A 22,877-nucleotide genomic window follows, 5' to 3' on the forward strand; every position below is an offset into this window, starting at 1 on the left:
ACATTGTGAAGCTTTCATTTAGATTGCTTTTTTCCTCTCGTTTATGCGATTTCTGTTGAACACTATTGTGTTGAAAGTTCTGTAAATATGCTTCGTTAGAATGTACAATCTTTGTACAATAGTAACTTTTTGTATTTTGGGGTTTTGTCTAGCATTTGTTTGCTTAATGGGAGTGATGTTTAGAAATCATACCACTGAAACGACGTTTTGGTTGGTTAAGCAGTTGATTGCATCTTCCAAAATTTGTTTCCTTAGTTCTACATGCTGTTCCTGGGCAGTGTTCTGTCCAGTTTCATGCTTTAACTTTCTTGCTTTGCAGAGCACGGCAGTGCCAGGCGTCTGGGCCTCTGCAGACCACTTGACCATCGTGTGGTAAAGGAAACATTGTTCTTCCAGCTTAGTATTGAACGAAGTATAGTGCCTTTGTGCGGTTGTAATGCTGCATTTGCTTCATTTACATGCCAAGCTGTTGCAAACGTTAAATTATGTGGCAGTCTAGTGTGCTGTAATCTGTCCACCTTATTTGACTTTTTAAACTTGCAACAGCAGATTGTGCTAGACAGGATGGAAGCCACAGAGTTTCCTACAAAAATGACTGAAGGAAAATCTTGTGCTATCATTGGTCAGCCATATCGGAAATGATTGTTAATATGTACTACGTACATGAATTTGTCTGATCTTGATCATTTGTGGCTTCAAACCTTCTCCAGGCATTCTTTAATATGCTTTATTTTTCTGATTTTCCATGCAGTCATTGTTTTCTAAACACAGCAAGGCGATAAGCCTGTGTGCACATGAATAATCATTGTAAATCATTCCATTTATAATGCATGCTTCGTTGAAGACCATCACTTTGCAAAGACGCAAAGCTGTTTGAAGCCAGCACGATGAAGTCCAGGCTAGTGTGATGCACTGCTCATTGTGCCCACACTGGTTGAACTGCCATACTTCCAGTTCACGTAGACACTGGCGTCAGAGTAGTTATTCTTTTAGGGAACTGCCACAGACAACTCAAGGGAGATGTTTAAGAAACATAGTGCTATTTGCAATTGGTAGTAGACCCACTGCGATAGGTTAGTGGCTATGGTGTTGCGCTGCCGAGCACGAGTCCACGAGTGCGATCCTGGCTGCGGCAGCTGCGTTCTGGTGGGAGCGGAATACAAAAATACTCTGTAAGTTGCATTGAATGAGCATTAAGGGAACCCCGGGTGGTCAAAATTAGACCGAACTCCTCCCCACCGCAACACTCCTTACCATCACATTGTGGTTTTGGTATGTGTAAAACCACAGTATTGTTTTCGCAACTGGTAGTAGTGCTGTAGAACCACGTTTCTCATACATGCGGCATTTGCTTCTGTCCCATCTATAGTACACTTCTGCGAGTTTAATATGAATTATTAGCTCACCTATGTACACACACATAATTTGAATTTCAGGGTGATGGCAACTTTTTGTTGGAATGTCACAATGTTAAAGAAGGACACAACACGTGTGAAATCTTGTTTATTTTTTGCCTTGCTGAGGAATGTATTAGAGGCGCAAGTCGTTTGCAAGGGTGACTTATACAAGTGAAAGTGGAGCATCCGTCGTGTGTCCAAGAAAGTGCTGCCCGTTATCTCTTTTTACAACGCTCACTTAGCATTAAGCAATGCATATTGTTGCATTACTTAAAGTAATATCTGGTATTCATTTGTAACCATGACATTCCTCGAATAATGTGATAGCTTGGATACAGCAGTGCACTGTGTAGAAGAGGAAACTTGTGCAAGGACACCACAACCAGAACTCTCCATGGGCAATATTTTGTGATGGTTACATACGTATGGTCATTATTTTTGTCTTAGGTCATTGGCCACCTTGCCACTGCACCTGCTATGTGGCACCAAAGCTGTTCACCCAACATGTGACAGACAGTGATGTATGGAATAGGAAGAGAAGGATCATTATGCAATTTGAATTCTGTCAATGTTAAACTTAAGATCTTTAAAAACTCACTCACCTTTCTTTTTATTTCATGTAGGTGTCAGCAGCTGGTGGTGACGTCGGCAAGAGTGCTGTTTGATCTCATCACCCGTGAAAATCGCCAGGCAAGTGGACAAATTCACATGGCTTCATAAGATGCAGTTTCCAAAAATTGCTTGAAATTAACAGTGGATTTTTAGATAATCAGTGAGTAAGTTAACTTAAAAGCTTATGCAACAAACCTGTTTCAGGTAATTCCTTCATGCTTTTGAATAGCATCTGAGAAAGCTTTAGTATGAGCTAAAACCTTGTTTTAAAGCAAAGTGAGCACAGCAAAGAAGTAAAAGTCAGCTGAGCATATATTTAACCGAGAGAAGCTTTGTAAGCATGCGTAAATTTCTTATGTGCTTGGTAGCCAAAAGAAAATCTTCCTACACTTTCTGAAAAAGTACACATTGCACAATTGTATTACACAAAACCAGCTAGCTCTTCATAAGTATCTAAGCATCAAGTTTCCTGTTTGCTCTAAATTTTACACCTCCACAGACCCATATTTACCCAATTTTGCAGTTATCTAATATTAGAATGTAGAAAGTCTTTTAGCTGGTTGGGCCAGTGCGAGTCTCTTCACCTGGTCCCAGCAGTACTAATCCCTTCACAGGTCGCTTGAACCAATCCAACTAGTCAACTTGCTGGAGGAATTTTTGTATGGACCGATGGTGGCCCTAGTCAATGTTCAGTCCTTCCAATTTATCCTGCCCAAGATCCCTTGTAGTCCTTCAGCTGATCCCTTTAACTAATCTTTTAGCTGGTCTCACTAGTGCTGTTCCCTCCAATGGCTGTTTGAAGCAAGCTAGCCCTTCCATCTAGTGAACTGCTCCCTTCAGCACTAGTCCCTTGAACTGGACAACTTGATGGAGGACTAGTTGAAAAGACTCATGTTAGCGCTAGTTGGACACGCTCCAGCTTATAACTACTTTCCACTTCAACAAAATATAGAAAGTTGGATTACAATAATTTTGTTCATCTTAAACGTGAAGGTTTGCTAGCTCGATATCTTTTTGTTGATGTTCCTGAATTTCAGGTGGGCATTCTCAAGCTTTACAGTAAATAAATATGCAAATAAAATTTTTATACTGACATGCATATATAATTAACCATTTTTCCTGTATCTGTTTTTAACCTGCTAACAACTGTTAAAGTCATTGCTTGGGGCAAGACATGCCTACATGTATTGGAATTTTCCTGAATGTTGTTGCCAATTCTATCATAAGAGAATCTCGTCTAATCGTCTTGTCTATTCGCATAGCATGCGATACTTGAATAGTGGATTACTTTCTAGAATGTATGTGAGCACCAGTGATTACATGGGAGTGTGCAATGAGTCGCAAATAAATAGCCAACGCACTTGACCCGTGGAACAGTTTTTTGATGATTGACAACTGTGCTTGCTGCTGCTGTGGTGCTTTCATTGTTTTTTGTATTTCTGGGAACAAGTTTGCCCAATAAACAGTTCAGTCTTTAATTAACGCTTTGGCAGCCCTACTCTTTGCAGAGAAACATGACAATACTGTCACAAGTTATGTTTGTCCAGAAGTTAACCTTTTCTGTGCTTTTCTTTTTCTTTTCTTTTCTATTTCGTTTCTGGCCATACGAACAGGTCAGGCTGACAAATGATCCAGGGCGCATCAAAGCAGTGGTCGACTTTCACTTTGTCCGGCGGCCCTACGGGAAGCAGCTTCCAGCAGAGGAAGCCAATGGCCAGCCCATTTATTTTGGCTCAAGCGGCGAGTGGTCGGACCACATTGAGTCTTCCTGGCGTGTTCACAAGCAGAAGGTGGGATTGGCAATTCTGGATCAAATGTAAAAGCATAAATTAAAGGTCTTAACTTCTCGAGGCAGCTCACTGTGAGAAAGGCTGTAATTTGGGGTTGGGGGGCTACAGATTGATTCTGACCATGTTTGGTTCTTTAAAGGAGTACTGACAGATGTTTTGAAAGTTGTAGGAAGAACTCTTTTACCTTATTTACTCTTACCTAGGCTGGCCCCAATTCTGGGCCGATCATTGAAATCAGGAAAGTCAGAGAATAAGGTTTTCCTGCAGTGTAAGTCATACGAAAAAGAAAGCATTCGACTGGGTAAACAACATGTATTTTACTACGGCTTGTTGACACATAGAAGTACACAGGCACCAGAACTTTTTCCAAGCAGTGCCTGAACAGTGCAACTTCCATCACTTTTGCCTGTAAGGTCTCTGTCCTGATAAAATCGGCAATATCTTTTTCCATCTCAAGGCGTCGGATCTTTTTGCGGTATGGTGAAAGCTGTTCACTTTGCAGCGCAGTTGAAAAGTTCATTTTGTCGTTCCTGCCATAATATGGCCAATATATATATATATGTATGTATTATGGCCAATAATATGACCGTAATATGACCGTGGTTAAGTGCATGGTGATTGCAGCTAAGCAATATATTCGACTCTAAGCCGACCCTTGACTTTCGTACACGATTTATCTAAAAAAAAGTGTTGGGTAGTACATGCTTCCCACATGTAGAATGTTGACACCTGGCACATATAAAAGGCAAGTAAAACTTATAAAATACAGTAGAATCTCGTTAAACGGAACCTCAAGGGACCGGGAAAATATGTTCCGTTTATCAGGAGTTTCGTTTAGAGAGAGAAGGTTCAGGATTTCGCAATCAATTCCAGACTGCTAGGTCCCGACGAGGCAGGCGTGCGCGCAATTGGCAGTCTCCGCTGAAGCGGATCTCAGATGCAAAATCTAGGTATTAATGAGGACGGTACGCTATGGGCACAAACTTCATTGCACAAAAGCGGTAAGCAATGAACTTTTTTTCATAGCACTACTAAAATTAAAAAAAAAATCTCGATAGTCCACTTATTCCGTGAAAATCAGTGGGAACTGCGATTTATTGGCTTGTGAAAAAGGACTTTATGTTTGCTTGTTTGAGCTCTCGCAACCGTTTTCTTTGAATGGCACGTTTTCTTTGAATGGGAGACAGTGATGCGTACCGCGATGGGGCTGTGTGTGAACGTCAAGTTGCGGTTTCGAGTCTATTTTCGGTTCCGTTTATACGGTGGTCTGAGAATTCGAGTTCCGATTAACGGGATTTTTTTACATTGCCTTAATACAAAACCAACCAACTGCGAGGCGTTTGTTCCGTTTAAGTGTTGATTCCGTTTAACCGATTTCCGTTTATCGAGATTCTACTGTACATTTAAATTTTTTATTAAGGCTGGTCTTGAAATGTTGGAACTGATGTCATTGGCACTTTGTAATGAAACGTTGTTGTGAAACACGTTGTAATGAAACGCAATCTTGTAATGAAACATTGTTTTCCGGGTGATGGGGCCAGTAAAGCTGTTAACTGCAGCTTTTTTCCCATCACACCTAACCACGTTCATGTGCACTTTTATGTACCTGTCATGTGGCTGAATAAATTCAAACTGAAACTCAAACTTTTGTGACATGACAAAAAGCAAAATTTTCGGGCAGCAATAACACTGGGTGTGCACTGACAGAAGTAAAGCAGGGTGGATTAGGGAGCATTAGGGGGCAGGTGGCATTGAGTTTCATACAATAATTACTAGAGGGAACTGTGGCGCTAGTATCTTAGTCAAAGTAATGTGTTATAAATAATTAATAAGCACCATTATAATTGTCTGATGGCAAGATTCGAACACGGGACCCCTAGGACTGAAGCCCGGTATTTAAAACTATAACGCCATGGACACATGCATTGACAAATGGCACAGAACACTTTTATGAATTTCACCCGGGCAGTGAACACGTTGAGACGCTTGGTATGTTTCCATTTGGCTACCTTGACAGGCTGAACTGCTGAAATTAGTAGCGATTGTGCGTGTTCATAGGGTCTTCTGCATTTATACAAATATAGGTCGCTCTAAAATTTAGGCCAATGAAGGCAGAGAAAGCACAACAAACAAAGCCACAAGAAAGTCTCAAGCCACAAGCACAAAAATCGGACAAATCCATGTAGTACTTATCATTCTTGCCGTGGCTGAGCGATTGCAGCAATAGGGTTCCTTCTAGTGATTATTGCAGCAAACTCCATGGTAGGCAGTGTCCTAGTTGTTATTAAGAGGAAGAAGTGAAGCTGGGCAAGCTACTTAATGCATAGGCAGGATAAACGATGCTCTGTAGATACAGAATGGGTGCCAAAGGATGGGAGACATGGATGGCAAGGATCGCAAGGATGGCAAGGATGGCAAGGAGGAGTCGAGGATGGCAAAATATTTGTTGGCATGGTGACATCAGGAAACTTGCAACCATAAGATGGGGTCAGCTGGTGCTAGACAGAGGCAAATTAGAGATTGCTGGGAGAAGCCTTCGTGCTGCAGTAGACATAAATAGGCTGATGATTATAATGAAATCTGCCCCAGAGGCTTCATGGCTACTATGGATTCTGCTGGCGAGTGCAACGTTGCAGGTTTGGTCCCTGGTGACGGCGACTGCGTTACGATGGCAAAATGCAAAAATGCTCATGTGCCATGCTTTGGGCATACATTAGGGGACACTAGAAAGAAACACTGAATCAGTTAAGGCTGCAAAAATATTCTGTCAGAACTTTACATCCATAAATTTAGTGGTAAATGGTTGGTTATTGGAAGCACCAATGAAGGTCAGAGTCCCATTTTCTTGAATTTCGTATTGAAATCTCAGTTAATGGGATGTTATGTAATTCTCAAAGTGTTTTCTTGCATTTGGGCCTTTGCTGTTTAATAAACCATCTTGAAACTTGCTAGGCTCAGTCTTTGCTCTTTTAGAGTACTACGTAGTCTATATTTACCAGCAAAAAATTAACTAGGTCCTGAGCAGGTGTCAGTAAAATTACCATGATATCAAGAGGAGCTGGTGCGGGAACTTCAAAGTGACATCGTCATGTGTCTCGTTCTTGCATCTTTTCTGGCTTAACAAGCCTCCTTTCATGTTGACTGTGGTATTGTAGAAGTGTAATTTACTTGTATGAATCTACTTAGTTTTCTTTTTGTTGGCACCTAAAAAAAAAACGCAGGTGGTTAAATCACCATTAGCAACCTGTCTGCTGATTACACTGTAAAAATGTTTCATTAAATTGTGTGATTTTGGATTTAAATTGATTGTTTAGTTGTCTCTTGGTACTTGTGAATGTTGTTGAATGGAGGGCAGGCTAAGATAAACCACATCAACGAGCCTTGAGTGATTGATTATCTGTTTGAGAGGTGCACTCAAATTCCTCCCCCCCCACCCTCCCCTCTGTGTGTAAATCGTGCTGCAGGTTTTGGTGTCCCGGTGGCTGGTGATGCCGGTCAGGGAGTCCGACCAGGTGGTGCTGCGGGCGTCGGGTCTCGTAAGGCACGCGCGTGGCCGCACTGTGGCTTTTTTGTTTCTGCTGACCACTGCATGCCTCCTCCTGTTCCCTCGCAGGGCAACAAGGAGTGGCTCTATGGTTGCACAGCTGTGCGCAAAGAAGCCGCTACGGGCAAGCTTCTCTGGTAAGAGTCAGTCAGTCAGTCAGTTGTCACTCAGTTCATCGGTGATTCATTCATGAGTTGGTAGCCAACAGATGAATAAATAAATAAAATCCGACGAGTTGGAATCTATATTCAGCGAAGCTCTGTGAGTGTACGAAGAGACGGAACACGAGTTTGTGTTTATTGAATGTTTGCACAAAGTGATGACACTGAAGGCTTTGTTCAGGCGTTGTGGAGAGACTAATGCAATGCCGCTGCAGATGTGCGAAGGCAAGCTTTCTGGTTCTTTTATTCCCCCCCCCCATGGCCGGCGTTGCCACAGAGACGCAGAGGTGAGCGCCATCTAGTGGTGGTGCAAGGAACCCAGGAGTGCGTGCAGCACACATATTTTACTGTGATTGGTAGGCTTAGTCGGTTAGAGAACAGCCAGGCTGCAGCACCCATGTTTATGAAACCTGGTGAGGTTCGCAAAAAAAAAGCTCCGTGTTTAGTAAATCACATGCATCTTCAGAATGGAGCGACGTTCCCACAGTACTGCCATATCACCTACCTTTCAACCATATTGTGGAGTATGTGGGGTTAATGATAATGTTATATGCTATTGTTGATGTTATAAGCATTAAATGTATGGTTAACACTGCTAATTATTCCTGTGCATTCGCCATTTATGTAATACCCCTTAGAGGGGAGCTTAAGGTAACAAGGTCAATCAATCAATCAATCAATCAATCAATCAATCAATCAATCAATCAATCAATCAATCAATCAATCAATCAATCAATCAATCAATCAATCAATCAATCAATGTGCAACAACTGCTGCCACTACCTCATCTGAGAGCTTAACTCGGATGAAATTTGGACCATGAGAAGTGTCATCAGATTTTGTTCTTTTTGCCCCTCCAGCACGATGGGTGTGAGCCTCTCCCGGGAAGGCGCGACGCTACCTTATGAAGGATCTTACGGCATTGAACGGCGGGGCTTTCATGCATCTGGTGCCGAATTGCGGGCACGGGGCTTGCAGGCCTTGGTGGTGCATGTGCGACCCACTACGTCCAAGGCAAGCCAATCCAAGCCTCTTTCCGGCGCCTGTCCTTTCTCCAGAGCCCTTCAATTCAGGGGGGTTCTTACAATAAGTGGCATTCACATTGCACCATTCAACGATGCTTACCTCAGAGTGATTGGAACCTATCTCGGTGGCTGTGCTTTCACGTGCCACAGGTTCTTGGTGAAATTTTAGCAGCCGAAAATGGTGTCGTGGTTGCCATGCTTTGAACACCAGGTATTGTGCCGCAGGGCTGTTGTATGCATAGGAATGCCAGGCAGTTAGGTGCTTCAAATGGAAATCGTTCTCGGAGAGCCAGGACACCATGAATATGTCTCGTGAAGAGCATTCCATCTGTCACAGCTGTCATGTCTCCGTTACTAAAACAGCATGACATTGTTTTCTCTGTATTATTATATAAGAACTTTTTTCTCTTTAAGTATAAGCAGTAGTGATAGTAAAATGAAGGAAAGATAAAAATGCCTATGCTCACCAAGCTTCAGCTTTGGCCATATGTTTTTGTTGGATAACATTTCAGTGCCATCAGACAAGGACAAAAGGAATGCATAGACACCACAAGCGCATTGTGGAGTCTACATTTGCCTTTGCTTCTTGTATGATGGTGCTAATATGTTATCCAACTTCATGCACCAGCATGCCTGACACTCAGCTGTTATATGTTTTTCGTTTGCTTCGGTTTCTTGCACAATATATGCAAGAAGGCCTCTTCTAAGGTGATCAGCAAGTTGCCACTTTTTGCCGTATTATTTCACAGGAATTTTCTTTCAAAACCTAAGTATTTATGTTGGTGTGTACGGTTATATCAAATGTCAGTGGCGCCACCTTCAGGCTGCTGAGTTTGTAGAAGTGATGGGAGTGTCAGCACTATCTGTGCTGCTGTATCAATTAAATGCTTCTGCTTTCTTTCCTTACTTTTTATGTTGCATGGGAGCAAACATTAACATAACAGGGTGTGAACTTGGCCGCAATGGTAATTTATGGTAAACTTGCAAAAACGCTTTACGAAAAAAACATAGGCAAGGAAGAAGGTGCAACAAACACGGTACTACTTTCATCTGACGTTTATTGAAAGGTAAACAGAAATGATATTGGAAAACAAAAACAAAAGAAAATGCATTTTGTAGATGCAATGTGTAATGTTGACGTCAACATATTTTTTATCTAGGAGATATTCTGCTAACCTTTCTATCATGAACTGCTGTTAATGACCACATGATTTTACAACAAAATTTACAGACATTTGATGAATGATGTGCTTGTTGGGACATGGAACTGAATACAACTAAAAGTGTGTCGGTAAGAGTAACAAGAAAAAAAGAACCTGAGTGTACATACACATTCAGTTGCGAGGTGTGAGATAATGGAATAAGTTCTCCAATGCAAATACCTTGTTACGTTGAGCAACAATCTCGTCTGGTCCTCACATGTCTTCTATTTGTGCTTCAACAATATGTAAATTGTGATTGCTCAACAGAAAACTCAAATCGACATCTCCTGGTGTTAAACAATTATCCTACACTTGTTTCATTATGGCAAAGCTTGAATGTGCCACTGTTATCTGGGAGTTCCACAATAAAAAGAAGATATTGGAGAGTTGGAGTGCATTCAAAGGAAGGCGGGGAGAGTATTCCGTAATTGTCGATCTGATGGACATGTTGCTGTTGAAATGCTGATTGGCTGGGAGCAGCTGTCGCCTTCTCACATGTACCCCAGCCGAGCCAATCATAACTCCATCAGCAGATGGAATGGACATGTCCACTAGGTGGAGGCTTATAGAATGCCCCACCCCAGTACGGGTTATCTTTAATTAATACAGAAGGACTGACTCACCATCTTTGGCAATGTGGCAACACAATATTCAGTACTTACAATTGCTCAGAAAAATATTAGTTGATTGTGAGTTTTGTCTAACTGCCTTGCAGGGAATAGTATTGCCTTAGACTTACCGAAATGTTTTAGACCTCGTATCACACGGAAAATCAGGCACACTCGCGAAACATTGCTGGCTCAAAATTTTTTACAGGACAAATACATTTAAATATAGCTCTTTTCCTAGAACTGTTGCAGAGCGGAACACATTAACCTGCCCTTGTATTTGGTAGAAATGGTTTTGTTTGTGAATTGGAGTGTTACAAATTTCAAGTACAGTAAAACCTCATTGATTCGACCTTGTTATGTACGACTTCCCGGCGCCAACATTCTCAATCAAGAACAAAAAAAAGTGCCCCATTAGAGTTATGCTTATTTTTGAACGTTCCATAAGTTTTCGGAAAACATGATCTCTCGCCACCAGCGTTCAGTACATCGCCCAACTGCGATCATACGATCCATCTTCGGGCAGCTAGATCCCATGTAAACAAGAAAATGTGCGAAGCGCATCTGATGGAGAACAGTAGCTGCCCACAGCAGCAGCTTTACTGCAATATTTGCCCATTCGTCTTGCGTGAAAGCGCTAACATGCAATCAGTTTCGTATTCCGATAACAGCAAATCTCCTCCTGGGTTGTCGGACGCTACATTCACAATCACCACCAACCCTATTGCAATAAGCATCTTCACCTGTCTGTTTTACAGTGCATGGAGCGCAGTGCCGTTGGAAGTGTACCGTACGCTTTTAGTAGGCGATAACCCAAATGCAGCACCGTTTTCTGCTGCAGGCAGCGAGATGTGAGTGTCACATTTCGCTTCGGCAGCATCCGACCTCGCCCATCAGTTTAATTTCATTTCGGTTTCCCATCGCCATCTTAAAACACTAAGCAATAGGAAAATCACAAAACGCACCTCGGGCTGCCAAAGCCCCACCAGCTCAATGCGCATTGGCGTCTCTCGTACCTTGTGCTGCAACACTTTGCATTACGTTTATGTCAACCGCAGTTGAGTCTGTCATATTTTTTAGTTGCTTTGGATCCTGTTTTTCTGGTCAGTATGTGTTTCTCATGTGCTTTTTCCAAAACATATAAATGAGATTCTACTGTATGCTGAACCACTACACCGAGCAAAAGTGTGTAAATAAATGTTCTCTACTGGTGCCCATACTGCTGCCACTGTAAAAATGTTTAACTTGAGTTATTGAATGAGAATATCTGAATTATAACACTAAAAGTAAACTGTTCTGTGAGGTGAAATCGCTTCAATCTTTGCAACCGAAGCCCACCCCCAACCCCTCTACTTCTTTATTTTGTCAACTCCTGGCTCTTGTGTCAATGTTTTACACAAGAACCACAACTATTTGCTTCGAACAAAAAAAATTGGTATTTGCACCAGCCTAACTATATTAAATGCTTCACCAAATTATGTAGCACACAAGAGTACTACTGCCCAAACCACTCGATTCTAAATTATTAGACCGGAGTTACTGTTGACTTTGAATTTGAATCAAACCTGAAACTTACTGTTCGCCCATCCTTAAACTGAATGCTAAAACCTAACAATGCTGTAGAGCATGGCACGAGGTCTAACGGGACAGAGCCGTGTCCACAGATGACCGTGGTGGGCGAGCGTCTGCAGTCGTCCGAGCGGTGGCGAGATGTCAGGCTACCCCCGTGGTGGGGTTCCTCCAAAGTGCTTCTGACGGTGCCGCTGACGGAGGGGGCGGCCTTCTACAACCTGAGCCTCCACGGCCTGTGGCATCCCTGGCAGGCCTACCACTTTATCCTGCAATCAAAGATCTGCCGCACAGGAACAGAAGGTGTGGTCTTGGCCCAAGTCTAGCTGTGCATAGAAATGCAGTAAAACCCCTTCATAGTGATGGAGACAACGTGGATAAACACAAATGACAAATGCGGAGAAATTAACACAATCGCGTGGTGCATTGTGATCACATTGATGTCTCCCGGCTCTTTGGCCTTTCTGCTCTGTGGTGTCGTTTGCAAGCCATGACAGATCAACAAGCCCAGCAATATGTTCTTACCTGTGATAGGGTGTTTTAACTTGTCTGTATAGGCTTTTCAACTGACCACACTCGGGTAGATTGAAGCATATACATGTGGATTGTTACAAGCAAGCGTAAAAGGCAGGTACTGTGCCCTTGCCAGTGCTTCTGAACAGGTGCTCATGCAAGCTTGGAGCAGTACACGTTTGAAACAGTGCATGCTTGTCGTAGTCCATGCTCTGATATGTCCGCAATTTTAGTAGTGCGTGCTCGAAACAGTCAGTGTCTATAGTGGCACCCGGAGAGCTTACGCTGGAAAGTATGTTTATACTATCATTAACAGAATTAGGGAATACTGCAGGTGCAGATGGGAGTAACTGTGGTGGTGGCGACCTCTTGTGACAACCTGCTCAGCTGTGACGTGCTTGAAATTTTTGTGTTGCAGGAGTGACTTCTCACGGGATCAAATCCCGCGAGAAGGCACACTAAAGTTTGAGAAATTATAAGGAGGAGCTAATATATGTTCATGAATATCTATTTCTGCCTTTACTATGCCATTATGCCAGCAGCTGTATAAGTATAGTTTCATTTAATAGTTATTTCTGCTGGTGCTAGTTAATAAACCTGTCATCTCACTATATTGTTACCAGTGCAGCTGCTTGTGTCTATGCCTCTAGTATCCCGTAAGTGGTGATACATACACATACAGGTTGAAACTAGTTCTGTGGCCTAAACATATTGTGAAACAGGCATGCTGCGCTTATTTACGGCTACTCAATTTCACGTATTGTTTTTTTCTTACCAGGGCTGGTCATATCCATTGCTCAAAAGATCTTGCATGCCCACAAGTTTTGTTGAGTTTTATTAACTGCAAAGTTCACGGAAATTTAAGGGGTGCATTGGGAATGGGGTTTACAGTAAACTTACTTTTGCCAGAGGTTGCTTGTAGCTATATTTACCTGATTGAAATGTCATGAAGGGAAAGACGGGAATTCCGGCAAGTTACACTTATTCGCTGTGAAATACATATGTGCATATGTGCATGGTGGAATATTGTGTAATATACATTTATTGTGGTTTACAGTGCACAAATGAAAAAGCTGAGAAAAAACAGTAGTGTTTATCCGTGTTTTATAGCGATAGCAATTATATGGACACTTCAAGCAAAGTTTTGTTGTCGGCATTGTCACGAGGTTTCGTATATATTTAGGTATATGCCAAGCCATGATAAATGACATGTGCTATACGCAATTATATTGCCATCACTAAAGTTGCTCGTACCAGATCTTACATTTTTGACAAGATATTTCCGCAGAATTTTGAGAATGGCTGCCCACAAACAAATGTCACGAAACAAAACATGGACAGCGCATGCCATTTATCTTAAATCTTCTCAGACTTAAATACTAAAAGTGTAAAACAAAAACAGAGCTCAAACCTGAAAATGATGTAATTTTATTGGCGCGGCCGTGCACTACCATTGGGATCGGCCCAGTAAAGAGGTTTGAGACACACCCGATATGGAAACGTGGCGGTAAGGTGGCTAAGAAAGACGTGAGCTTTAATTTATAAACATAAATGAAGTTGTCTGGTGGCAGCATCCAAACTGAGGACCCTTGGCACGACAGCTCGTTGTTACTTAGCTTACCTTTACTTCAATTCATACTACCACTACAGCTACGAGTCTTAAACTTCGTGTAATATTCTAACACGTTGCTATCGCATTCATTGCTTCGCCCTTATGGCGACACTGTGATAATTTTTTGTTATTCATCATTGTCTGTGAGCTGTTTCTTCCCTCTCTCAATACACACATGCCTTTCTTTTCTTTCTTTTCCTCGTGATTGCTGTCAACCTCGGTGTCAAATGTCAGCCAGTCTTATAGAGTCGAATGTGTCATTTTCCCATTTGCAACTGTGTCTAAATTGACTAATGTCTTTTCTTTTTGTTTTTATTTTCCCTCCTCTTTGTATGAAGGTGACGGCTTTGTCCGATTCCTGGTCCCCTGGGGCAGCGAGGACCTCTTCTTTCACATCCGCTACCCAGTGTATGCAGGCACTAATCACGTTGACATTGCTAAGCGCAGTTGGACATTGTTATGTTATTAACTGCACTTGAAAAGCATGCGAAACTGCAGTACCAGCAAAGAGAGGAAGCTATATCCCTCATTAGAATGTCCTTTAGAGAAGTGCCAAGCTGGTTTTATCGCAGTGGACGACAGCTCGAAATATGGTGGCTGGCCATATTTGGCATTGTTAAAATCATGATTACAGGGCAGGTAATTTGTTCCTCATCTGAAACAGCGTTCCATTGGGACGGTTGGTGATGATCAGAACTGAGCATTTTGAGCATGGAAGAAACACCTTGAAGGAGACAAGGCAACAACAACAGAGGGCTCCATCATAGTCTCGTCTCCTTTTCGGCATTTTTTTTTCGCGCTCAGCATTTTTAGCAGGTTCGTTCGTTCTTTCACCATCCTCCTTCATATTCCCATGAACTGGTACAACTCGCACGCAAAGATGTTATTACACAAAGGGGATGACACAGTTAGAGCATTATATCCATCTTGCATCTGCTGTGGTAACTCAGTGGCTGTGGCATTTTGCGGCTGATCACGAGGTTGAGGGTTTGATTCCCATTTGGGGTGTCTGCATTATGATGGGGGTGGAAGGCAAAAAGCACTTGTCTACTTAGATTTAGGTCCACGTTAAAGAACCCCAGCTGATCAAAATTTATCTGGAGACCTCCACTACGGTGGCGTCCCTCATAGCTTACCGTGTAGCTTCAAGAGATTAAACCTCACAATTCTTTTAATCCATCCCATGCTCAATCTGATATCAGCCCTGGCTGCTGTCTTTTAGTGCTACACGCTCTCCTTGTAAATAATCTCCTGATATTCCTTCCCATAACAATGTGATGGGTAGGAATGTATGAAAGCGATAGCAACAGACTTAACCACACATTTATTTACATATACTGCCATCTGGCATAGCAAGATATTGCAGGAGTGAGTGCATACATATGTCAATCAGTTGAAGGATACATTTGAGTGGCAAAAAGAAAAGAAACAATAGAAAAAAAAATGGCTGTGGCTTAGGTAAGGTTAAGCCCAGGATGCGAAGCATACTAGCCTTTATTTTAGTTGTTGAACCACTGTTTAGTCTGGTGAACTGCTGTTGCTTGGCTATATTTGGTTCGGCTAGACGAAGAAACAACTCATGCATTACTGCTTCGCCTTCAAGAGTGGAACGCGACAGCGTTCCCGTCGACCCGCCAAGGGGTGTAAGACAATGGGCTACAGGGCAGCGACTACGCGCCCCGCATTGGACGCGGTGAGCGTCGAGCAAAGCAGCGTTCGGCGCGGCAACGAAATGTGCGCCTGAGCAAGAGACGCACGCCTTAGAAACAGCTCGTTTCTAAGGCAACACCGCATTCACTAGAGGCGCTTTTGTACCGCTTTGAAGCATCGTACTCGTGGCTCAGTGGTAGCGTCTCCGTCCCACACTCCGGAGACCCTGGTTCGATTCCCACCCAGCCCATCTTGCAAGAGTTGAGCCAAAGCCACTTCTCCTCTGTCGTGACGTCACGGTGTCACGTGGTTTCAAGGCGACACCGCCGCGCCTGAGGAGCTGGGTTGAGCTCTCGTAATATGCTTCGCATAAAAAAACAATATCAGGAAGAGCTAGTTGATTAATGAACATAATTAGGTAATAGGTTGGAAAATACATCACTTGATAACTTACGCAAGGACCACTCAAGGCCATTCCAAATCGCAGTTGTATGCGGTAAAAAGGAAAACCTAAAACAATCAATCGTTGCATTCAAAGGAACAATGTTAAGACAATGACTTCTTTTGGTGGGCCAAGAAGAAGGCTTAGTGAAAACAACATTTTAGCAATGCATCCACCACAATGTTTCGAGCAGCGAGCAATGCACGGAAGCCACCTTGGCATTTGTTAAAGGCTCCATGCAGAAGATTAGTCTGTGAATTTTTATGTGCGCTGCATCCGTTGCATGTGTTAGCACAAGCTGCAGAAATCGGCCCTGAACTTTGTGTTGGGCTCGCGACATAATTTTGCTTCTCTTTTTGCTGGTACTCTGGTCTTCATAACTGATATCTGGGACACATTCTTGTACTAATCCCTTTTCCGATGCTGTTCCTTCTCGCACTTCATCAGTGGTCAGAGTGAAGTGCCGCTCCAGCTATAAAATCTAATAATCCCACCCCTGTAATAATGCCAATAAGAAAATGACAAAAGCGATAGATTGTCATCCACTTTCTCTCTTTTTTTTTGTCTCCAACTGCGAGGCTTTCTTTCTGAAGAAACTCGTATGGGTTTCCTTTGTAGCTTCGTGCTACTATTTAGGTGGATGGCAAGATTGACCTCTCATGCACTTTCCTCCACTTTGCGGGCTTCTGCATAACTGATTTTCAAGAATGTGGCGATACATTATACTAATAGAAATAAAATAAAATGAAAGGAATGCTGAACCTACACCAAATTTAACAGTAAAAAAGTTGTTTCCCTCAAACATTGGATGACCTTGTATCCTCAACCACAAGAGTTTTCAAATTGGAGTATCTGCAAAACACCAAAATGTAGGGGCAGCCAGTGAATGGCACTTTTGAATAGAAAGGTGCAGTGTGCATTTTCTTTGGGTCCCAGCCACACAGCTTCCCTCAATTTCAGGCTGATGCGTCTTATTTTATGGTTTATGCACACCGAAAGCTCTTGCGGTTAGGTGCAGTTTGGAAGTTTGAGCATGTCATGACAAAGCAACGGGGAGTGTCTGAGAGAGTAACCTGTTTGATTACATTAAATCCAGACTTTGAGGAGCTTAAATGCTGCATAATTCTGCGTTAGTCTGTCTAAATTCTGCACAATACTGTAATTCACATGTCACATTCTTGTCCACGTGATTCAGGTGGGTACCAAATATGTACTATGATTTAATTTTGAATTGCAACCAGCTAGAAATCACGGAAGCCAAGCTCTTCCAACTGAGAAACTGACAAGTAGGTAAATGAGATGAATCCAACAGAATAAAGCAAAAAAAGAAAATCAGGCAAATTAGGTGCTGTTTTATCATTTGAAATGTCGAAATAATAATGAAAAGGGAAGTGAAAGTGGGAGAAATGACACCTTTCTGCTGGCAGGAGTCAAAAGCACAACCTCCTATTGTAACGGTAAATCGAGCTCCTTAGCTCCACCGATTATTCTGGCTCACTGTGTACATAGTTTGGGTTACAGCTCTGGCAGCCTTGATACATTGAGGTGGCATACGAGGTATTATTGGCCATTTGCCTGCTCCTAAGTTCACGCTGTACGTGACCCCTGCAGGTGAAAAGATCAAGGCCGTGAGTGGTGCTAGGGTAAGGCTTCCAATGCTAGGTTCACTAAATATTAAAAAAAAAGGTAAAGCATGCAGGTACCAGACACTTTTAGAGTTGATCTGAGCAAATTTGTGTTGAGCCGACAAGACGAAAGGGTGCATCTCGATGAGGTACGCGGTACAGGCTTCGGCGATGAACAAGTAGTGCAACCGTCAGCCCAGGTGACAGAGACAAGAGACGCAGCACCCCCGCTGACCGGAGTGTCTAAACCCTCGGATACTACAACCCTCTTGCACGGCGACATGTGCGCCTCAAGGAGCTAGTCGGCCTGTGACATTGAAGGTGCCCCGCAACTCGCTTGCGTGTGAGCATGTGACCTCGGTGGAGAAAGTCTAACCACGAAAATGAGCGAAAGATCTGAGGAAAGCTGTCTGCTTTAAAACGGAAGAAAGAAGATCCAAAGAAATCAGTTTGACTTATTAAAAGGGTGATGTGCTTGAAGGCACATATTTCTTGCAGTGAAGATGATTTAGGTAGCGTCTGCTGTTTCGTCGCATAATTCCGCAGTGGACATAGCCGGTCACTGGCACATCTGTCACGATGGTATGGATGACTACACATACGCTGACTCATTATATATGCACCATCACATGTTGAGTTATTTGGCAGGACAGCAGAAAAACCAGCCATGATCTACAAAATCTGTCAGGGTCTGTAAAGGGAGCTTTAGTTTAGAAAATTTTATATCTTTATGTGCTGTGTTGAAACTGCAAAGTGCCATTGCATATACTTTTTGAAACTGTTGAATTACAAAAATTTTTTTTCGGTTGCTTGGCAGGGCAGCCTTGGCAATGTAGTTCTGATTTCACACCGTCTGTTCTCCTAGGGGTTCACGCAGCGGTCCCAAGGAGACACCGATGCTCGTACACGTGCAGAGCGGTGCGGGCACGAGCGATGGCCCGCCCCCGCAGTTGCACCTGTATCTGGATCCTGAATGCAGCTATGAGCTTCGTGTCGAGGCTGCGTGGAAGACCAGCCTGGGACAGGTGGGCGCTCGCGGAAGGAACAGTGCATGATAGAAAGCTTAACTGTATTCTCTGAGCAGTGCACTGGTGTGGGTGGGTTGATATGTGTTGCAAGGTAGATGTGTCGGTCAATTGGTGAGATTCCATGGTGAAGTAGGGGAGTGCAGTCAACAGATGGGGGGAGCCAAAGAAAAGGAGAACCTGACTCTCAACTGACAGTTTATTGAAGGAAAAACACGTATATAAAGGAAACCTAACTGCACAATCGCCAAGCTTAATGAAGGCTGCCTCCTTACAGTGAGTATTCAGAAGTAATCAAGCCCAGTCAAGATCAAACAGGACACATGGTGCAGGCGTCGAAATGGTAAAAGTGATAACCAAATCACCATTGCCAGAATTATGTGCATGAGTGTTCTTTCTGTGGCTTTATTGCAGAAAGAGATGAATTTTATAAACAAAATGAGGCTTGAATTTGTGATTTGTTTATCACCTTTAGCATTTCAGCTCCTGCATCATGTGTCCTGTTTGATTTTCATTGGGCTTGATTATTTTTCAATATTCACACTAAGGAGCAGCCGTTGTTAAGCTTCGTAATTGCGCAGTTATGTTTCCTTTATATACGTGTTTCTTCCTTCAATAAACTGCTTGTTGCGAGTCGCGTTGTCCGTTTCTTCGGCTTCGTATGTGTTGATTGCGCTCTCTTACTTCACCGTGGAGTTGATATCTGTAATCTATGACGGTGGGGTTTCTGCAGCATAAAGTAGGCAACAAAAACGTACCTTGCCTCTTCTCGTGTTTCCATTCCCTAGTTTGTACGCAAAAATCCACCCTCAGGAATAACTGGTCACACCGCCGCCGCTCTTGTAACCGACTTCTATTCATAATTGCCCGTCATGTTCTGAAATTACTCGCTGCAATGACTTGGTGGCTATGTCATTCTGCCGCTTAGCAAACAGCTGTGGGTCCGATTCCCAGCCCCGGTGGTATCTTGTCGATTGGGCGAGATCAAGAAATGAAAACTCGCCCTTCCTCTCTGGCGCAGATGATGAGGCGACACATCACCATGGTGCCTTCGTACTGCGTTGCCATCACGCTAGCCCTGCTGGCCGAGCAGCTGCTCTCCGTGCACACCTCAGGTACGCAGACTCTGCCCTCGGCATGACAGACTTGGCCATGAATCTCAGCGGCATTGAGATGCCCAGACAGCTTATATTTAGTTTCATAAATTATCTTAGCCTGAACGGGGCGCTGGAACGTCTTTTCTTGAAAGCTGAGCAACATGCAGGAGTGAGTGCGATGCCTTTTAAGGAGTGTACTATCGGTGAAGAAATTTATTAAAGCTGATGTCTGGGCCACCACACCTGTTATAGCATTGAGTTTGGAAAGCCACAGAATAGGGAAGAGAAGCAGTCTAGCATGAAAAATGGTGGGAGGGTTCCCCTCTGCATGTGGCATAATAATGTTTGGCTAGCATGTTCCTAGCAGCATTGTCTATAGATTGCAAATATTGTCCTACTATGTTCAGAAAGTGTTTAAGTGCCCCTTTAAAGGGACCGTGACAAACCTTTTATGAAGTGCATGGAATTTGCCTGGCACAGTAATAATGCTACCGACAAACTTAACAGTGCCTGCTTTTCCACTTTGTTTTCGACAGCAGCTGCCATGTAAGACCTCAAGTTGGGTTTGAAGCTATCTGCCACGCGATTCCGCGTTCCCTCTCTTATTGCTCGTAGTAGTTTCATGTCGGTGTCTGGTGTCAACGTTACAGAGCATGTTAACATGTTGACATCTGATGGCGTCATTATAGCACAAGTACAGTTGTCCACTCATATTGCGGTGTGTTAGGGCTAGAAACAATGTGACGTAAGAGCAGGACAGGAAAGAGTGTCACTCGCAACTTTGTCTCACTTTTTTTTTCTTTCACTTTGCTTTGTGTCCCAACACACTGGAAATGGTATAAACGAATTATCCCAGCAACAAGTAGTGATAGGTTGTTCACAGTTCTTGTCTAGAGTGATCAAGCACTGGCTGGCAGTGGGAAGAAAGAATAACAACAACAGCTACATAGCTTTAAGGCCAACTACTGGTTTAAGGCTAGTTTAATGCTAGTTCAATACTAGTTTGACCCCTTAACTGCCGATGACGAGATAATTCGGCATCACGAGTGTCCATTGGTGCCGATGACGAGTTAACTCATTGGAAGTCTATGTCAATTTTCACACAAGTGTACATGTTCAGTTCCTTGTAACTTTGGCAAGAAAATAATGCACAATGACCTTCAGCAATTCTTTTTAACCTCTAAAAATTTTTTTCAGAATTTGGCACGGCAGCTAAGGGGTTAAGGATAAATACTATGTTGTCTTGGTGCCCTTGCAGCTTCCTCTGTTCACAAGCATTGGCTCTCAAAGTGGCCAGCAATGTACAGATATAGTCTTTTGTTTGCATAGCACTGAACTGATTAGTGTTTTAGACAGAAGTATGGGTGACTGTACATGTTGAAGCCTGCTGTCAACATCGTTATTTGGTCTTGAGTTGATGCCTGAAATCAGCACCGCAGCATCGTGACATGTGGGTGCCTAGTACCATTGTTATAGCACGCCATTTACATGTTAATGTCTGCGATCAACTTTATTTCTTTGTCAACATGTAGCTTATGCCTGTATGATCATTATAAGGTATTTGCACATTGATGCCTTCTGTCCACATTGCTTTGTCAATATGTTGCTCCCTGGTGTCATTACAGCATGCTGACATATCGATGCATGGTGTCATCATTAGAGCATGCCTACGTATTGATGGCCACTGTGAAAGTTGTAGCTTTGTTAACATGCTTGTGCTTAGCATTACCATTACAGCATGTTAACAAATGAATTCCTGGTGTCAATACTGTACAATAGACTTCTGTTAATTTGGTTTCTCGGTTAATTCGATCCCACAATCCCAAGTCCCGGGCAGTGCCCATGCATTTCTATGGGCCCAAACTTTCGTCATTTCGATCCTAAAAATTGGCCTTCGCTGGATAATTTGACCCTGACCAGCCAGCCTGCATGCACCTGAACCCTATGGTGACCCCAATAGCCACTTAAGTGGCAGCGTTTGTCTGGGCAAAGCTTTGGGGAAAGTAATTTGTTGAACACACCTCATCTCCCGTCGAAAATGCCCATTTTCATCCCAGCGCAGGATGATTTTCAAGCAATAGCGAGGCAAAAAACAGCCTTTGTGTCATTTGTATGCTTTGCTGCGTAACACATCTCTACGGCGGCCGGGCTGACCTTAAAAAAATTGTGCAGCGAAGCTGACTTTAGGAAAACGGCCGCCACTATGCAACACATGTTAGACCCTCGCTGATTTTTTCTTGCTAAAGGAAAAGGGGTTCACGTTAGATTTCTACTTTGTTTAGGAGCCTTAATGTTTTCTACCTTGGACACATAGAAAGCGGGCGTGCGTTTGATTTGGGGGTGTTTTAATATCGGCCAAATCAGCAATGTATTTAATTCGACGTATTTTTCAGCGTCTTGTTTAATTCTACCCGCCGGATAATTCAGTTAACTTCGTCGACCCGTCAAGTCAAATTAAGGGAAGTCGACTGTACCATGCCAATGTCAATGTTGTAGCATGGTGTTACATTGATGCCAAGTGTCAGCCCATAAGCTCATATAAGATCTTGATATTAACCTGTGCTTTGTGGAGATTTGTTGCGGACTGCTGATTAAAAGTAGCATTTAAAAACCCACAGGTGTGTGCATGGACTTCAACTGTGCCTTGCAGAAGGCTGAGAGCTTCCTGGAACTCACTTTGCTGGCCAGCCTGGCAGAATACTTCTTTCAGTGAGTACAAATATGTTACGGATATCAACTATGTGATCATTTGTTTCGCCGCATATCCAGGAAAATGGCATATTTGCAGTACAGCATCAGAGCACAACAAATAAGTCATCACAGTCACTATCACTGTCATGCCATTGTAGCCATCATCTTCATTACCATTATCACCATCATCATAATGCTTTATATTGCAATCGTCATCAAGCTATCGTCGTCGTCGTCACCATCGTCGTGCTACAATTGTTGCCATCATTGTTGTGCCATAGTTCTTACCATCCTCATTGCTATCATGCCATTGT

At 43.0% G+C, this 22,877-nt stretch overlaps 1 protein-coding gene across 1 annotated transcript in view; it reads left to right on the forward strand.

Moving 5' to 3' along the window:
• The window catches only part of LOC139048572 (GPI inositol-deacylase-like), a 29,684-nt gene that overhangs the window by 901 nt on the left and 5,906 nt on the right, over nucleotides 1-22,877 (forward strand). The window contains exons 2-12 of the mRNA XM_070522987.1: nucleotides 320-372; nucleotides 2,021-2,087; nucleotides 3,623-3,799; nucleotides 7,264-7,335; nucleotides 7,413-7,480; nucleotides 8,365-8,518; nucleotides 12,004-12,211; nucleotides 14,372-14,441; nucleotides 18,616-18,775; nucleotides 19,797-19,890; nucleotides 22,491-22,581. Coding sequence (XP_070379088.1) covers nucleotides 320-372; nucleotides 2,021-2,087; nucleotides 3,623-3,799; nucleotides 7,264-7,335; nucleotides 7,413-7,480; nucleotides 8,365-8,518; nucleotides 12,004-12,211; nucleotides 14,372-14,441; nucleotides 18,616-18,775; nucleotides 19,797-19,890; nucleotides 22,491-22,581 — 1,214 coding nt within the window. The remainder of the gene's footprint in view (nucleotides 1-319; nucleotides 373-2,020; nucleotides 2,088-3,622; nucleotides 3,800-7,263; nucleotides 7,336-7,412; nucleotides 7,481-8,364; nucleotides 8,519-12,003; nucleotides 12,212-14,371; nucleotides 14,442-18,615; nucleotides 18,776-19,796; nucleotides 19,891-22,490; nucleotides 22,582-22,877) is intronic.

This window comes from Dermacentor albipictus, chromosome 8 (assembly GCF_038994185.2).
Source record: "Dermacentor albipictus isolate Rhodes 1998 colony chromosome 8, USDA_Dalb.pri_finalv2, whole genome shotgun sequence".
In the NCBI taxonomy this organism is placed as follows: domain Eukaryota; kingdom Metazoa; phylum Arthropoda; class Arachnida; order Ixodida; family Ixodidae; genus Dermacentor; species Dermacentor albipictus.